We start from the raw sequence: 18,225 nt of genomic DNA, 5'->3' as shown, positions 1-18,225 counted from the left end.
AAATGCTTCCATCGTTCAGATGCATTTGCATCAGCCAGGCCTGGAAGAGTTTCCTCAAGCGCTTGGGCAAATTCCTCCACTTTTCTTTGATGGCAAGTCTTGCTGATGTCAATAAGTGGTCTTCTTTCCTTTTTCGTGTGATACAATCTCTTTATTCACACTTTGACTCTGCTACACATCAGTGAGTGATTAGAATCACAATCAGCACCCTGATAACTGCATGTGATCATAATACTAGGAAGGCTAGAGTGTCTAGTGAGAATCAAATTGAGCTGATGCCAATGCTTCAATCTTGGATGTCTCCAAGAGATGCTGTGTTGAAGCTTCGTATTAAAGAATGTGTTGCTGACACAGAGACCATAACAACAGCAAAACTCTAGCAAGTGTTGGCCATTTTTGTTCATCTTCCCAATGCCAAAACAGCCTAGACAAGTGGGCCAAAAATTGTGAACAGCACCAACCCTAGCATTAAAGTCTCTGAGAATGAATAGTGGCTCTCTTGTGTGGATTTTTTAAATAATAGCTGCCAGATGGTTGTAGACTTTGTCTTTGACTTCTGTTGTAGACGATAGTGCTGGTGCATATGCACTAATGAGGGTGACTGGTCCTGCTGATGAGTGCAGCTGTGATAGGATTCTTGCAGTAGGTGGAACAGCAGAGTATTTATAATCGCAAAGCCAACACCATATTTCCTGGTTTCATTCATTGGTTTTCCCTGCCAGGAGAATGAGAATTTTTTTCCTTGACAGATTCTGAGTCTGGCAATCTCGTCTCTTGCAGGGCAACAATGTCCATCTGCAGTCTACTCAGTTCCATGGCGATGACAGCTGTCTTGCATGCATCACCTATTTCCTGCAGGCCATCAGAAAAGCCAGGTGTCATTGTCCAAACATTCCAGGTGCCCAACCTTAGGGCAGAAGTTTTCTTAAGATTATTGCATGGTTCAGGGTTATCGATCTGCTTGTCGGCTTTCACCCTAAACCCCATGCACCCTGTGAGATTAACAGACCATGGCGAGGCAGCACCTTACTGGCTGGGGGCTGCCCAGAGAGTGCGACTACATTGGAGAATTTGCTGCAATTTGATTTGCAGCCTGTATTACATCTGAAATAGCAGTCAGTGCTTACACAAGGGCTGCGAATTGACTTGGGAGTTCTCAGTTCATGCTGGTTGAGACGCCAAGTATTTGTATCAGGAGAGGAACATGCAAGCACTGAAATTACAGACTTCATCACAAGCACTCTGAAAGAGGCTTTGCTTCATCTGTTTTGACTGCTGAACTTAAACAAAAGAACATGGAACAGTTGCGCCTAACCAACTACTGCTCTGTCCACGCAGCACTTGGAGCATACTGAGGTCCACCACGCTACTGCCATATTCTCCTTATTACTTATAAATCAGACAGACATAGCAGTCTTAGAACATCACATAATCCTTCGACACATTCCTTGACCTCAGACAAATGCCCCTGAATTAGAGATGGGCACAAATGTTTGGTTCTTGATTTTTTCTTACTTTTCCTTTTTATTTTTACTGCTGTTCTTGTTTGATTATTATGCATTTGTCTATGTTTTATTATTTGATTTTATATTTGGAAGCTACCTAGAGTGGTCCGGTGGGCCAGATAGGCGAAGTATTAATTAATTAATTAATTAATTAATTAATTAATTAATTAATTAATTAATTAATTAATTAATTAATTAATTAATTAATTAATTAATTAAATAAATAAATAAATAAATAAATAAATAAATAAATAAATAAATCCTTTTGATGAACAGGTTTTTGAAAGTTACCAGCCCCACCTTCTCCAGCACTCGGGGGAGGTGGGTCAGGGAAGCTGTTTTGCTGGTTTGCACCCATCTCTACATAGAATGTAAGAAAATAACTTGCAATCACATTTTAGAAGAGCCTCCAGCCTTCATCTGATGATGTCTCCAACAGAAGTAAGCAAATCTGAGTGAAGGAAACAATCTTCACTCTTATTCTACACTGGCTAAACATAATGTTTAATCAGAGTAGATCCCAACTGAAATCAACTGGTGGTGAGTAACAGATTTGATTTATTCCAATAGGTCTACTCTAGTGGGGACTAATATTGGATTTATCATGGGAGAGGAAGAGAGGGGTTGAGAGAGAATAGAGTTGCACAGAAGTTAGATCACTACAAAACAGCCACGAGGAAACAAAAACAAAAACAACAAAGCAAAAGTCTGATGCCCAAGAACATAAACAATTTTTGCCCCACTACTCTTGCCCGCCCTTGATCTCTTTACTCTCAGCTTGGTGTTTCCTATGCTGTTGAAATTTAGCTAAGAAACTTTCCAGGGCAAGAATCCGGCTTATATGCTGCTGCTTTGGATGGTTCCAGACTATTAGCAATCCAAATCAAAAGACAATATGCAGTCATTTTATATTTTATTTCTTAAATTCTCTCTCCCCCTCTTTTCAGGAGTTATGGTAGTAAAAAACACAACACAGGAAGGCTCCAAGTGGATGACAATAGATCTGTGACCCATAGCAACTGCACAAAGTCTCCTCTGGAAACACCTTTGTTGTTCATAAATAGGTAGGCAGGCAGGTAGGCAGGCAGGCAGGCAGGAAGGGAGGCAGGAAGGAAGGAATTTGGGACTGAATATATCTCATATACAAAGCAAGCAAAAATTAAACCTAAAGCTGCAGTTAATAGCTTAGCTACAAAATGAAGTCATGACCCTGAAATCGCTCACAAGGACATTTCCAAAGCATATGGCTTAATTACTGTTCTGCAAAGGCCTGGGGGTTTCCAGCCATTGTATAAGGATTTCAGGAAAAAACCCTCAAGTGACCTGGGCTCAAGGCACAGGAGGTAGAATGAAGCACATCTCACATGCTCCCCAAGATGCAGAATGTATCAGAGGATGGTGAATTAGGGATGGGTAGGACTGCTCTAACAAGAATGTCATATAGTTGACATTTTTAAGAGTGATTCCAAACATTCCATCAGAGGGCTACAAAGCTGTATAAACTCCCTCTAAAAACCATTGGCTGCCAAAGAACAGGTAATAGATTCTGAAATGTTTTGAGACAAGGTTCCAGAGAAGGCAAGTAAGACAACTTATTACCATCATTAATACCTCTTTCTTGAACCAGTATCTTTTTTCAAAAGGGCATTGAATGCAGCCATGATGAAACAGGTGCAAAACTCTTCTGGACATTTTAGATTACAGAAAACAAAGCCAGGAGGCGAAACTACATGTTCACAATTGTAAGCCACCATACAGCACATTTGTGCCAAAATCTTATGTCTGTGGAGCCCACCATAGGGCTTTGTTTCTAGTCCCCTGATCATCCTTGTCGCCTCCTCTGAATTTGCTCTTTCTTGGCATCCTTCTTAAAGTGTGATGTTGAGAACTGGACACAATACTCTAGATGAGACCTAACTAGTGTTGAATGGAGGGAGATTAGTAACTCACTGGATCTGGAGACTATACTTCTGCTAATGAAGCCTAAAATAGCATTATTTCTGTTCTTTTCACCCCAGTGCTGAAGCCTATCAAAATATTTTTGAATTTTGTTTCTGTCTTAGGTATTAGCTGTTCCACCCAACTTTGTGTCATCCGCAATTTACTGACTGGTCTGTAGTTTCCCTGTTCCTCTTTTTTTGCTTTTTTTGAAGAAAGGGACAACATACCTCAACTGGCCCAAGCTGTAATAGCGCGATTCTCCATCTGTCGATCGAACAACCTTGAGCGTAAACATTGGTTGCAGCTGTCTCAGTTCCAGCACCACAATAGCAAGATAGTGAATGAAAAGCAGAGCGTCCACCAGGGACACCGCAAACTGAACAATCCCTTGGTAATTGAGGTCCTTGGACTCCAGAATGCGGACACCATAGAAGAGCCAATAAGAAAACATCAGCAGAAATATGAGGACCAAAATGAAGGCACGGAACACGAAGACTCTTGGGATATCAGCCTTGGGCTGACGAAAGAAAAGAGCCCAGGTACCAATCAAGAGGATCAGGAGTTTGAAAGCCACAGAAATGAAGAGTCCTTCGCAAGCTGTGCCACATGGCTCCAACTCACTTCTCCGCAGGATCTGCGGAAGCAGAATAAAGGCAATGGGAGTCAGGAAGACCAGGAGTCCCAGGACAGCAGCCACAGTTAAAACAAGGTAGCGCTTGCAGTCTAAGCCAACACCATCCTCCAAGTCCTTGGTGAGCCTGGGAATGTCCTCCTGGGAGATGCTGTGTTCTGATGTACCTGTGATGGCTGTTGTGGTCTCACCCCAGTTGTCATCCTGAAAGGAAAAGAAGAGGATTCATTCAGTCATGCCAACTCTTTGATGTTCAGTGGGTCTTTCGGATGCCAGTCATTTTTATACCTGGAAATGCTAGCCTAGTGTTGTCAAGCTCCAGATGTGTGGCATCTGAGTCTACGTGCCTGATTAAGTGCAAGCTGTGAGCTCTGGCTTTGGGATTCTATATCATGCAGAAAGCCTACATAAGGAGGAAAGGATTCTCACAACAGAAGTCTTCCTTTTAGTTTGCAGGAGGCAACAGGAAGGACAATGGAGTGGCCTTGTTCTTCCCCTTTACATGAGTATTAAAAACATTTAAATTCAAGTTTTATGGCCTAAATCCAAATCTCCCTGATTCAGTGGGTCTATTCTCGCTGGGATTAGCAACTGAATTCTGAACAAATTGAATTGATTTTAGCAACTAAATTCAGCAAACTAAGCAGAAAAATGCACGCAGGGACTGCCTTAACCCTTTTATTTCATTCACCATCTGTCACATGATAGTTTCATTTGCCAAACAATACTTTCTTGGACCATATTTTATTTATGCTTGCCAGCTGACAGAGGCTGCTGTCAAAAGATCACCACTGTCATCCATCACCAAGTCCAAGGATCTGTTGTCAGAAAAGAAAACTCACAGCAAATGGGGAAAAGAGCAAACAGCAGTGTGGCCCAATCACCTACCAGATGAAATAGCAAACATACACCATCAAGAATATAAAACCACAAGCACTATTATTGTTTAGTCGTTAAGTCGTGTCTGACTCTTCGTGACCCCATGGACCAGAGCACCCCAGGCCCTCCTGTCTTCCACTGCCTCCCGGAGTTGGGTCAAATTCATGTTGGTAGTTTCGATGACACTATCCAGCCATCTCGTCCTCTGTCGTCCCCTTCTCTTCTTGCCCTCACACTTTTCCAACATCAGGGTCTTTTCCAGGGAATCTTCTCTTCTCATGAGATGGCCAAAGTATTGAAGCCTCAGCTTCGAGGATCTGTCCTTCCAGTGAGCATTCAGGGTTGATTTCCTTCAGAATGGATAAGTTTGTTCTCCTTGCAGTCCAGGGGACTCTCAAGAGTCTCCTCCAGCACCACAAGCATAATGTCTTACTTTTTAAAAAAAGCTGTTGCTGTTGCTATGTATCCTTGTGCTAATAACGTAAGGCACTTAATAACTATGGCCTTTCTATAGTTCTTTGAAAACCAATATTTAGCAACCAGAGGTTATTTTAGATCAGTTACCTTTTGCTCATCAACAAATCCTTCAGGTGTGTAAGAGTATTCAACTTATATTTTGCACCCATAATACATGACTATTTCTCACACACCTCTTGTTGTTTTTGGAACAAAACAAGTTTGAGAAAAAAAACAGGACAAATATAGTATTCTTGTTATGCATCCATATCAGTTGAGAAGCCATTGCATTCTTCAAGAAAAATCAAGTTATATTCATGCTTCTTTGAGAAACGGACTCTCACAGTAACCATTACAGTGGACATGTACAGTCAATAAAGTACATTGCAAAACTCTACTGCAAGAGAAATGTAGCTCTCCAGATTGCTGGAATTAACATCCCCATCAACTTTTACCACTAACTATGCTGGCTAGGATTAGTTGAAGTTCCAGTCCCACAACAACTGGCAGGCCATGCTTTGTCCCATCCCTGCTCTTGAGGTTTCTGCATCTGCACTTGATTATGTCCATAAAAATGAAAGGCACAATAACACTCACAAAGAATTCAGCACAATCCAAGGGTAGACTGTTACCTATCTTAGCCAATGTGAGTGTTCATGCCCGTGAAAGCTACAGCTAGTTATCATATCCTAGTGTGTCTACCTTCGGCAGCAGACATACATAATGGCCAGAGGACAGAAATGAACAATTATGATACACAATTAGCCTGGGTGTTACTTTAACAGATGCTAAGACAGTTAGCCGCTGTCAAGAATGGAACTGAAATGGAACTACCATTTTAAGAATTAGACTGCTAAAGGATATTAGATATTTCCAATAAACTCCAGTTAGTACATATAACTGGTAGATTCCTCATTCCACGTTATCTTACTGAGAAGCTACACCGCTTAACTTTGAACTATCAGAAAGATGGCAACAAATCAACTGCTTCTCCTTCACCATTTTGAAAAGTTTGGATTAGAGCAGTGGTTCTTAACCTTTGTTACTCAGGTGTTTTTGAACTGCAACTCCCAGAAACCCCAGCCAGCAGAGCTGATGGTGTAGGCTTCTGGGAGTTGCAGTCCAAAAACATCTGAGTAACAAAGGTTAAGAACCAGTGGATTAGAGGACCTTTTTGCAGTATCCTCACAGTTGAGGGCCATACATTAAAAAAACCCTACTAAATATTTCTACAGTCCTTTGAAAATCAGTTCTCTTTAAGGAGATCACCATTAATCTCATCTTGCAGATGGCAAACTGAAGATGTAAAATAGCTATTTGCTCAAAGCTAAATTGGCCAAAATCCAGTTGTTTAGCACAGTAAATTGCACTAGAGTAGGCCCAGTGAACTCCCCCATAAGTTTCATTGATTCAAATGGGCTTACTCTAGCTGCAACTTACTATGCTAAAACCATTACATAGTTGAATCAATGAAATTACAGAGGAGTTGACTTAATTTCAAATCGCCGTTGATTCACTGGGCCTATTCTAGTGTGATTTACTACATTAAGCAGCAAGATTTTGACCACTGAGTCCAAAGAAGGGAAAAAAATGTAGACAGTTTCCCCCAAACAACCCTAATCCTCTATCATTTAAATTAAAATTGATTGCATGGATCTTCCACCATTTGCAGTATGAAGCTGGCCTGGCAAAAAAACTAAGCATCTATCTGACAACGGCAGTTGATGAACTGAGCTGGTGGGGGGGATTTCCTCCAAAACTGCTCCCCTCTTCTAGGTACAAGCTGCCTATGTTATTTGATCCAGTCATGATAAACATGCAGAGGGACTTCACCAGGAATTATAAGTAGAAAAATCACCTCTAGACAGGTGGTACAGAGGAAATGAGTTATTCTTAGTTGAGCTGACAGAAGACCTCAGCTTTTATGGAAGCAGCAAGCAGGCAGCCCACTCAGATGACAGCCTCAAGGTAACTTTCACATACTGCCGTTTATTGTGCGATGTCCTGCGTCAAGAATGACTCAGATTACCAACAGGCATTGGCGCACTGGAGAAAACCCATTTGAGCTCGTACAAACATTCTGTGGCCTTTCAGGGACAAAAGAATTGCTAAAAGATTTCAAGGGAATTACGACAGCTAGATTTGAAGAATTTTCCAAATCATTTTGTTGCCATATCCCAAACGGTATTAGCACAGTGGAGGAGAGGGCAGTGAGTCACATGGAGCAACCGTACCTGGAGCTGTAAGCCAAGATATGCATCCCAAGAAAACTCTGCCCACCTTCCTTCCTCCTCACCTGAGCTTCTTCTGCCCGAGAAGAATCATTCCCCAACAACGGTTCTGCAGGAGGTGCCTGAATGGTGACAGACTTCTCTGAGCGGCAGCCATCTTTACTCCGTGGGGATCTGTGCCTGTCTCGGCTCCTTTTCCATGAAAAGAGAAAGAGAGTGGTTCCATAAGCTGATCTTCGACCAAGGGTAGCCCTCTAAGCCTCAGCAAGTTGATGAAAAAGTGAGACAGCTTTGCAGGTCTTTTGGGGGTGGGGGGCGAAGCCAATCCAGTCTGGCATTTTGGCACGCAAAACCATTTCAAGCATTCCCAGAGTGAGAAGGCAAGAGAGGCCACGCAGCAACCCAATTCCTCTGGCGGATGTTTAAGAGGATTACTGAGGAAGTGCACTAGGGCATGGCTTCACAGCTCTGCTGGACCCCTTCACTGGGGAGGAACAGATGGCATCCTAGTTCATTAACCTCCTCCGACCCTGCTGGCAGCGGTCCATAATCTGCAACCAAAACATCTGGCCAGTTCTTCAAATATTTTGGAATTCAGTTGACAGATTCCCACATCTTTGGTTACTCCAACATGCGCGGCGATAAAAACACAGCAGTGCAAAAGAAATAGTAGCCGTTTGCATTGGAGTTGGCTTATATCCCAGTCTCAATAAAATCTAGAATCTCACACCAACGCATACTTATGCTAGCTTTCCCTGAACTTGTGCAACCTACTGCCAAGCTCCATAACTTCAGAGCTGGGGGCTGGGAGGGGGGCTAACAGGTCCTCTTGCCCCAGGTCAAGAAAATTATATGAATTTCTAGTTGCTGCAGGACAGAAAGGAAGCAATACCAAAGAGACAGTCACACTGAAAGAGCTTTCAGTGGTAAATATTCCTGGAGTGGGTAGTAGAAATTGTGACAAAGGAACAGACTGTATCTAAGCTGGCGACTCCTATCCGTCCCTCATGTTTCGAAACTCCTTGAAATCTTATGCTATAGAAGAGCTGCTGTATCTCTTGTCTGTGCTTAGTGCTTCTGCCCAGGTGCTGGGAAGTGCTGTTCAACTACTTAACCTTCCTCCCTTCAAGCTTTCACAAAAGGATCCCATGATTAGGAGATAACCCTGCTGAGCGAGCTCAGTACACAGGCTTGGACTGCTTTTGAGCAGCCCACAGATAGAGAGTCTCAAGACTTTGATTCTATGAGAAAGCAGGAAATCTCCTGTCTTACACAAAAATGATGCCAGAAATCTGGCCACATCTGTTCCAGGCAGGTACATCATGGCCAAGAGAAAAGTAAAAGCTTTCTAAGGATAGTGCCCCTACCCATGTAAGTTTATACCAAAATAAAACCTTGGAACTTTTTTTTACATAATATAATATGCCACAAGATAGCTCATTATTTATGCTGCAACACACTAACTTCAGTGACAGGCTACATGAGTGTGACTTTTAGATGGATTGTTATAAAAATTACTGCTCTGACTGGGTCTTTAGTACTACTTCTGTTTACCATCTCTTGGAGTGATATTTGTGTTCCTTTTTGATATCTGTATACTTATTGTTTTAGCTTTATTGTCTTTCATGATGGAAGCTGCCTCTTCATACTCATTGTTCTAAACTTTAAATATTGTCGTTTAAGGATGTAAGGATCCTTTTTAAGAAGAAAGGTGGGATAAAAATATTTTAAGCAAATAAATAAATAAATACCCACCCACCCCAAGTCCCTGAAAATTCTAGTAAAAATTGTCAAAAATAGTGCTTTGCAAACTCTGGATGCCCAGGATTCAGGAGCTGAATGGATAATGGCAAAGCACTGTTATGCTCTAGAAGAGATACGTATGTCTTCCTTGACTGTGTCTCTTAAAGACAGGGAAGCATCCTTCTCACGACTTGGTGAATACTCTTGCCAGAGCTGGATGCCTCCAAGCAGGTGGATTAATTTTCGAAGACACACTCCAACTTCTCTGGAAGAACCCTGTCATCCCCAGGTACTCTTGGGAATCCATGCAGCTTTCCTCAGGTGGATAGGAGCCATTTCAAAGCAAACCACACAAAAGTAAGAAGCAATTAAAATGTCAACCTGACATGTAGGAACGCGCAAAGCTTTTCACTCTTTGCATTTCTTTAGTTTGCCTTTTTGATAAGACACACAGTATGAAGTTTACTATTTGTTTAAAACTAGCACATCATTTTCAGATCACAAGCTTTGACCTGGTTTGCATTACAGAGACTTGGTTGGATGAGGCTGGGGGTGTTACTCTCACTCAGCTTTGTCCACCAGGGTTTTTCTGTGTAGCAGCAGGCAAGACCTGGGAAGAGGGGAGGTGGTGTTGCAGTGGTTTATCACGATTACATCCCCCCAACCAGGGCAGTATTCCAACATGATCATGACCCCAAACACACCTCCAAAACGACCACTGCCTTGCTAAAGAAGCTGAGAGTAAAGGTGATGCACTTGCCAAGCATGTCTCCAGACCTAAACCCAATTGAGCATCTGTGGGGCATCCTGAAATGGAGGTGGAGGTGCACAAGGTCTCTAGCATCCACCACCTCTGTGATGTTGTCATGGAGGAGTGGAAGAGAACTCCAGTGGCAACCTGTGAAGCTCTGGTGAACTCTATGCCCAAGAGGGTTAAGGCAGTGCTGGAAAATAATGGTGGCCACACAAAATACTGACCCTTTGTGCCCAATTTGGACATTGCCACTTAGGGGTGTACTCACTTTTGTTGCCAGCGGTTTAGACATTAATGGCTGTATGTCACGTTATTTTGAGGGGACAGCACATTTCCACTGTTATAAAAGCTGTATACTCATTGCTTTACATTGTAGCCAAGTGTCATTTCCTCAGTGTTATCACACGAAAAGATATACTAAAATATTCATGCAATGGGAGGGGGTGTTCTCACTTCTGTGATACATTGTAAATTAAGTTTTTAAAAAGTCAATACTGGTTTTTTTAATTACGTAAGCCATGTTGGGTCCCTTTTAAGGAGAAAGAGTGGGGGGGAGAGTTTTAAATAAATAAAAGGTGAGCGAGCATTTTGTCTCCCATTGCAGGAAAGTTCTCCAAATTTCCCTGGGTGAATTCTTCCCACTTTAGTTACCCACACAGTTAAGTGGCTTCAGTTTCATGGAACAAACAGGCTGATATATAAGTAACATGAAACAAGCACTCTCAACTGGTCTTGCCCACGTCTAGCATCAACAAAGGATGGCCTTCCTTTGGAAATCCAGTCCCACTTTTATCTTGTTTTATCAGTTAAGCATGGCCCCTGGGTTCAATTATACTAGGAAAAGAGAAGAAGAAGAAACAATAAACTGAAGGACAAGAGTCAGCTAAAAAAGAGACAGAAGGGAAATTTAGAAAGGGCCCTAGGGCAGGCATCACCCATCCACAGGCATCGCCCATCTTTAAACAGAAAACTCTTTCTAAATGCTACGGTGAAAGAAAGAAAACCAAAAAAAGGAATATGAACGACAGCTGCAGAGACTGGGCAAGTTAATTTTTTGAATTAGAACTCCTATACACAATCCAGCATCCATGCTTGGCAGGTGTACGGTGGGATCCCTAACTTTTCTCATCTCTTGGCAGCTTTAAGGAAATGGCTCAATTTAGACATCATTTCCAACCACTATCAAAGAAAGAACTACCCTTTGGTAGAATCTGGCTTCTCAACTGCTAAATTATGGATCATAAAAGAAGATCTGTAGCCAAAACACAGACTGTGATCTGAAGTGGGATTGTATAAATTGTACTCTGAAATGGACAACTCAAAGCTCATGGCAAACATTCTGTCTTTGGGGACTGCTGCATCTCAGAAAGAGAGATTAATGTATGAAGAAGAGAGGGCTGAAGACAATACCTAGCAGCTCCCTCCTAAACTATAGGAGGGAAATGCAGCAGGGCATGGCACCTGAAGTAAGCCTCTTCCAGGACACTAGAACAGGGCTCTTGAGTTCTCTTTTGCCATTCCAAATTGAACAATGTCTTTTGGAATTTCCAGAAGGGGATGTCTAACCTCTCTGATGCTCTGGTGGAAACTGCAGGAGGTTCGTTCTCTCTGTTATCTAACCACAATAAGGTCCGGAAGACATGACGAGGAGAGATAAAACCAATACAAAAGAGCAAATGGAAGAGGGCAAAGGAAAGGAGTGGCCCTGAGTAGGGGTGTGTGTGTGTATTCTGTGCAGTCAAGTTGGAACCAACTTATAGCAACCCTAATCGGGCTTTCAAGGTGAGACATTTAAGGAGTGGTTTCACCAGTTCCACTCCTCCGGTGAGTTCTCATGGTCAAGTGGGGATTCAAACTCTGTTCTCCAGAGTCCTAGTCCATCATTCTATCCACACTGGGTACCTAGTACAGAGTATTACTGAGTATTAAAACAACAACTCCTTATTTTCACTATACCACACCTGACTAGGTAGGCACAGAGTATTAGTTGTCAGGTCAGAACTGACTTACAGCAATCCTAACAAGCTTTTAAGGTAAGTGAAATATTTAAGGAGTTTTACCAGATCGACTCCCTCAGTGAGTAGGGATTTGAACCCTGGTCTCCAGAAACGTAGTCTGTCATTCTATCCACTACACCACACTGGATACCCAGTATGAAGTATTACTGATTCATAAAACAACAACAACTCATTATTTACAGGGAACAGAGCGCAAGAGGCAACACCCACCAAAGTAAACATCAGAGGGCCCCTTCCCACAGATAGTCCTCTCTCTGAGCATTTAGTGAGGCAAGCCCTGGGCACTATTTTCACTATATATACAGTGATAGAATCAGAAAGCAGCTTTAAAGGGGCATCTTCCAGATTAGCCACGCAATAGAAATTGTCCATACCCTTGTCTCTGGGCTTTTTTGGAGTGTCCTGAATAGTGGGAATATTCAGAGTAGGTTGACTCAGTATCCATGGCAGAAGAGGAGCCAGTTGACCACAGGGAGCGGCCCCCTCAGCCTTGCCCTGAAGAGAGCCACCAAGTCCAGCGAAAGAGGTTTGTTGAGGGTGCTTAGATTCTTGATCATCCACGAGTCCAAGGGGAGAGTAATGTCAGCTTTCACTTCAACGGAAGCAAGAGCAGGTCCCTTAAGCTCAGCATAAACCTAAGAAAAGGGGGAAAAAAGGAAAAGAAATATGAGAATCTTCAGAACGCAAGCAAATCTGTGGCAACTCGAGTCATGTCTTGGTTGTCTCTCTCTCTACCCAGGGGCAGAGAGCTGAGCTTCCATGACTCAAACGTCAGGTGGAAGAGGGAGTTTCACCAGGCTGACTATGACATCTCAGGAGCAGAAAAGCCAGCACATGAATCTGGATAGAATTCTCATCTTGCTGCAACAAGGTAAAGGGAGAATTTGTGGCCTTCCTTGTCTTGCTGAACCTCTACTTCCATCACCTTTCACTACTGTACAGTATATGGTTTATGGGAGCTGTTGTCAAACAACACCCAGATGGCCACTGGTTGCCTATGCCATTCCATGTCCTGATCAATGTAGGACTATATTGTACAGTATTTAAAGTTACGAAGTTTTAAACTTCCATTTTGCATCTGGACTGATACAATACCTTTAATTCTGGACTGATTATTTTATTTTATTTTTTAAACCAACGGCATAGACATAAGGTGACTGAAACATCTTTACAAGTTTGGGTCTGAACATGTTGAACTCTCAAGACAAGGCTCATAAAAACAGTATGAAGACAGCAGGTCTTTGGCACTTGGGTCAGCACCAAGGTAGGGAGGATTTCTATGACACGTCATATTTTTCATGCAGCCTATGTTTGAACTTATAAGTGGGTTCGGTCATGTTTATGAGTCATCTGGTGAGAAAGACCAGATAACTCATAAACATGCTTAAACTCACACCGTAAATTCAAACACAGGTTGCAGAAAAAAATATGACATGCTACAGAAATCCTCCTCTTAGAATCAGCATCTTATATTTAGGACTCAGGAGCTGCCATTCACAACACATACCTGCAAAACCAATCAAAAGCAAGCCTGGCAACATGGTATATAGCACAGCTTCTCCGCTTGACTGCCAGCTACAATTGTGGAAATCTCCCCAAACAGTCATCTGTGGCTAAAGGTAGTGCTTCAACACCACCCATGCCAAACAGAACTGTTTTGCAAATACAGTAGTTTGCATTTATAGTAAACTTACCCAACACTTAAAAGTTAATACAACTTGTTACCATTTTTATTAACATAAATGGCTCTGTTTAGCAAAAAAAAAAAAAAATTGAGTGCCTTTGGCATATGCAGTAAAGCTGTTGAGTATCAGTCTTTGTTGTTGCTGTTGTCACGAAGCTCATGCTTTGAAGCAGTTGATAGACTGAACAAACCTCTTCTGACCAGTCAAATGCCCAACCCTAACTGAGCCAAAAAAGATGAAAGCGAAGGAATGTTAAGAGAGATACCTGCAGAGAGGACTTAAGGGCCATATAAGGAGAAAAAAGCACTCAGGCAAAACACCAAAATGGTAGGGACGGGGAGGGAGGGAGGGAGGGAGGGAGAGAGAAAGAAAGAAAGGGCAGCATGTTCCATCTGAAAGAGTTTATGAACACAGAGCAGCGTATTTAAGACATCAGTGAAGATACCTTCTACTGGCTATAGTATAAGAGAAGCATCCAGATCAGAGAGAGAAAAAGTTTAAAAAAGAAAAGAAAAAGTAAATTCCCAGAATATCCTAACCACCATGGCCATGTGAGCTGAAGGTCAAAAGCTTTTTCCAGCTCTTATATTTCTCGCTTATTCTGAACCTACCAACCATAGCTTCCATGTTCAGATTTAGCAGGAAAATGATGCTTACTTCTGGACCTTCTGGTTTGCTTGCTTGTACAGTGGAGGGGAAACAGGAGGCCCTGTGTGTGTGTGTGTGTGGGCGAAAAGCTGATTCAAACAGTTTTTTATAAAACTAATATGCAACCATCCAAGCATGGCCAATCCTAAGGAAAGCTAAAAATATTTCACGCCCCAGCTTTAATTGTAGGGATGAACAAAAGTTCAATTAAGATGTACAGTATTCTTAAACTAATTAGAAAGTACCATATGTATTTATTAAAACAACAAAAATCTGTATAGCACTTGAAGGCTGCAGCACTAGCAAGCCTTTCCTCAAAGCAAGTTCCCACAAAAAACAAGGGAAATTATTTCACCATAAGCACCTGTAGAGTGACTCTATTATTTGGGCATTCATTTTCAAATATTAGAGCAAACTCCATCAACTACAGTAACATTAAGTACATGAGTAATTTTCCAGCAGCTAATTGCTAACTACCCCTTCCTCTCCATGTACTGAAGCAACCTAATTGAAACAATATTGCTGCACCACCACCATTAATCATTAATATTCACACACCCCTTCTGAATGTGTGAGGAACAACAACCAAATAACTGCTGCCCTCTCCTGAAAAGTTGTAAAACTGCTCAAGTTGAGCCTCTCAACCATAAATGTTTTTTTTTAAATTCTGTTGCAATGGTGGAGAGAACTGTAACCCATCTATCTATCCCTCTGAGACCGATTATTTTATCAGAAGCTTTTGCAAAAGAAGTATCTAGATCCTTCTTTCATACTGGTCTAAAAGATTTGAATAGCTTTGTCCTCCACCCACTTTCCATAGAACATTCCCACTCCCCGAATATACAGCATTGCCATCATGTAAGGGGTGGAGGACATGGGCAGAAGAGGGGCAAGGCAGGGCAGGGCCTTCTTTCTCTCCATTAATTCTCAAATACCACTCGCGTCCCTGTGCCTTTTATCTCGGCACATAAGGGACGAGGATAATCAGATCTCTCCTTCTGGCACACTGACCTCCCACTGTGCCTCTACGCCTTATGTCTGCCAAGCTAAATGGCACTGGAAACAGTTGATGTGTACCTACACTTGCCAACTGCTTAATGGTTCCCAGGGTGGCGGTGACAGGTGAGGAGCACGACAGCCTCCCAAGCAATTGCACTGCACACCTTTCTATGCTCCTCTGCTGTTTCAAGCGTCAATCAATTGAAGACAGGGGAGGGAGGGGGGAATCAGCTGGCTCATGGGCCGAAAGGCTTGCCCATATCTGCTTCAGAAGGTAAGGAACACCACGTTTCTGCCCAAATATGCAAGCCACCTCCAGGTTAGGGTTGTTGCTCATTGCTTTGGTTTGGAATTAGCCCACTATAGGAAATGACTCCCCAAGCACTTGCTTGCATTGGCAGTAACTGCATGCCTGTATGCAGAGGAAAACGTGGGAAGAACCGTCTCCACATTACACTAAATCCACGTGCCACATGGCAACTGCAGTGGTGCCAGCTGGCAACAGAAGCAACCAGACTTTCCCTGTACTTAACGCTAGAGATGCTATTTCCTCGGCTCCCAAGTTGGGAGGTTGGCTGGGATACTTGCTGTCTGTTGTATAACCAAGGCACCTGTTGATCCTTGGCCACAGGGGGCTAAACCAGCAAAATGTCTCTGCTGGCCCCTTCTGGTCTAGAGGAATGTAAGCAGGCAGGGATCAGCTAGCCTTGAAGATATGCCAGGCAACTTTCAACAGTGACGTCCCATCCGCCCAGCTGCTCTCCAGGACGCTCCTTCCCCACGTGCTTGAGAGTGTGCACCTTCAAGCAGAGCTATCCAACCTAGCACCTTCACCACCCGCTCTTTCCTTCAGAAAAGGCTGATGAAGTAGATGCTGCTGGTGGGTCCACTCCATGCCAGTGACTTTCCTTGGAAACCCTGTTTTACACACACATACCGCTTCTTTGCTCATTCGCAGTGTGCCTCCACTCAGTTTTAAAGGGATCCTGACACGCTGTGCTCACACTCACAACTCCTGCTACATGTTTGGCGTGAGAAAAGCCTGTGGCGCAGAGTGACTACAAGACTCCACAACGAAAGAGGAGAAATTGCTGTCTCTCAGTCCTGCAGAGAGCAGCGCCCGAACATCCAATTCCGCCGAGGACAACTTGCTCAATTTCCAGCCGTACAGACCATGCAGCCCAAATGATAGTTCAGGGAGTTAGCAAAGGGCAGCTTTGTAAACCAAAAAAACCCACAGCGCCGTTCATCCTTTGAGAACATACAGGGGCGAGCTTTCAACGCAATTGTCAGTTTTTGAAGAGGCGGCCGTGCCAGTCTGTCACAGCGGACCCACAAAAACAAGAACAGAAAGTGTTCTGGGAGCACCTTGGAGACTCAACAGACACATTCTACCACCCGCTTTTGTGAATTATGATCCACAAACATACTTGCAACGCCCAAAGGACTGTGTTCAAGCCACAGGTTTATATGGTCCAGCCCTTCAAAGTTTCCATAGAATGTCATCAATGTGCCCCATGTCACCTTCATCCCATAATCACGATCATGTGTATAAAAACTTAGGAGCTCAACTTCTGTACTTGGTGGTATCTGAAGAAACGGGAATTTAATCACAAAATAAACCCTTTAGTTTTACAAGGGCTGCAAAACTCTTCTTTTTCACCACATTCAAAACACGGTGGTGTCCGTCCTCCCTCTGGCCATTACTTCCCCCCCTACCCCCCCCCCCCCGACAGCCCTGCCCCATCCACCCTATCCCGGCTACAAGCATCTTTTTTCAAAGGCAGCTTCGTGGGAACCAGTCCCCCCCCCCCCCGGCCACGCACCCCACACCAACCATGCACCCCCACAGCCCAAACCTTCGCTGTTTTTCAGCCTTCCTTTTGCAAAAAAGGGGTGAATGACGGAAGCATCCCGTCCCCAGCCTATCAGCCCAGCCCAGCCCAGCGCGACTTCTCCTGCCCTGGAAGGCCAGCCGGCCAGCTCATGCCTGCCGAGTGGCACCGAAGCCCCGCTGCCGTCGGGAAGCGGTTAGCCTCCCGCCCCGCGCCCCGGTGCTCTCGGAGCACGTCTAAGGGAGGCGAAGGAGAAGCCGCGCCCTTAGGGACGCAGGAGGTGGAGGAAGAGAAAGAGGAGGAGGAGGAGGAAGGGGCTTCCGCGGGAGCAGGGCAGGGGGAAGGAAGGCAGAGGTCCGCTCACCTCTCGCTGGCTCGCCGCCGCCGCTGCCGCTCCATTGGAGGGGGGGGGAACGAGAGACGAAGCACGGAAGGCGCGGGACCTTCGCCACCTTTCCCAGAACAACTTCAGGAGTCCACTCGGCGGCGGCAGCAGCAGCTTCGGCGGCGGCGGCGCTGCTTTCCGCTTCCTGTACCCAGGGCGACGACGGCCTCACGGCGAGGCACGGCACCGCCCCGCCCGCCGTCGAAGCCGGCCTAGCCCTGCCCTGCCCTGCCCTGCCCTCCCCGGCCGCCTGGTGAAAGCCGAGGGGCGCCAGACCTAGAGCGCGGTTTGAGGCGACGCCTCTCCATGTAACCGGGGTTCTAAGGTGGCGTTCAGGGCGGCAGCTCTGAGGTCGAGGAGAGTGAAAAAAGGCGGCCAGGCCCTATGCGTACTATATACTGTATATATCCGAAAGCCCTGAGGGAGCCTTATTGCCAAACTGCCCTTGCTTGTTGGAATTCCAAGCCCTCCCGTCCCCTACGGTCTGGATTCATATCCACGGACCTGACTGCACA

General features: G+C 44.2%; 1 protein-coding gene across 2 annotated transcripts in view; it reads right to left on the bottom strand.

Annotated features, from left to right (window-relative positions):
- The window catches only part of VANGL1 (VANGL planar cell polarity protein 1), a 48,160-nt gene extending 30,313 nt beyond the window's left edge, over positions 1-17,847 (bottom strand). Inside the window, exons 1-4 of one of the 2 annotated variants that reach the window (XM_072991681.2) lie at positions 17,690-17,847; positions 12,533-12,793; positions 7,709-7,835; positions 3,674-4,281 (exon numbers count right to left, since the gene is read on the bottom strand). In XM_072991681.2, coding sequence (XP_072847782.2) covers positions 3,674-4,281; positions 7,709-7,835; positions 12,533-12,603 — 806 coding nt within the window. In that variant the 5' untranslated portion in view covers positions 12,604-12,793; positions 17,690-17,847. Of the gene's footprint in view, positions 1-3,673; positions 4,282-7,708; positions 7,836-12,532; positions 13,914-17,689 lie in introns of those variants that run through there. The other variant, XM_020815102.3, reaches the window with a different exon arrangement.
- Between the last annotated feature and the right edge of the window lie 378 nt (positions 17,848-18,225).

The sequence above is a fragment of the Pogona vitticeps genome, chromosome 2 (assembly GCF_051106095.1).
Source record: "Pogona vitticeps strain Pit_001003342236 chromosome 2, PviZW2.1, whole genome shotgun sequence".
Classification (NCBI taxonomy): Eukaryota; Metazoa; Chordata; class Lepidosauria; order Squamata; family Agamidae; genus Pogona; species Pogona vitticeps.
The sequence above is the reverse complement of the archived record's forward strand: the minus strand, read 5'-3'. Positions and strand labels throughout refer to the sequence as shown.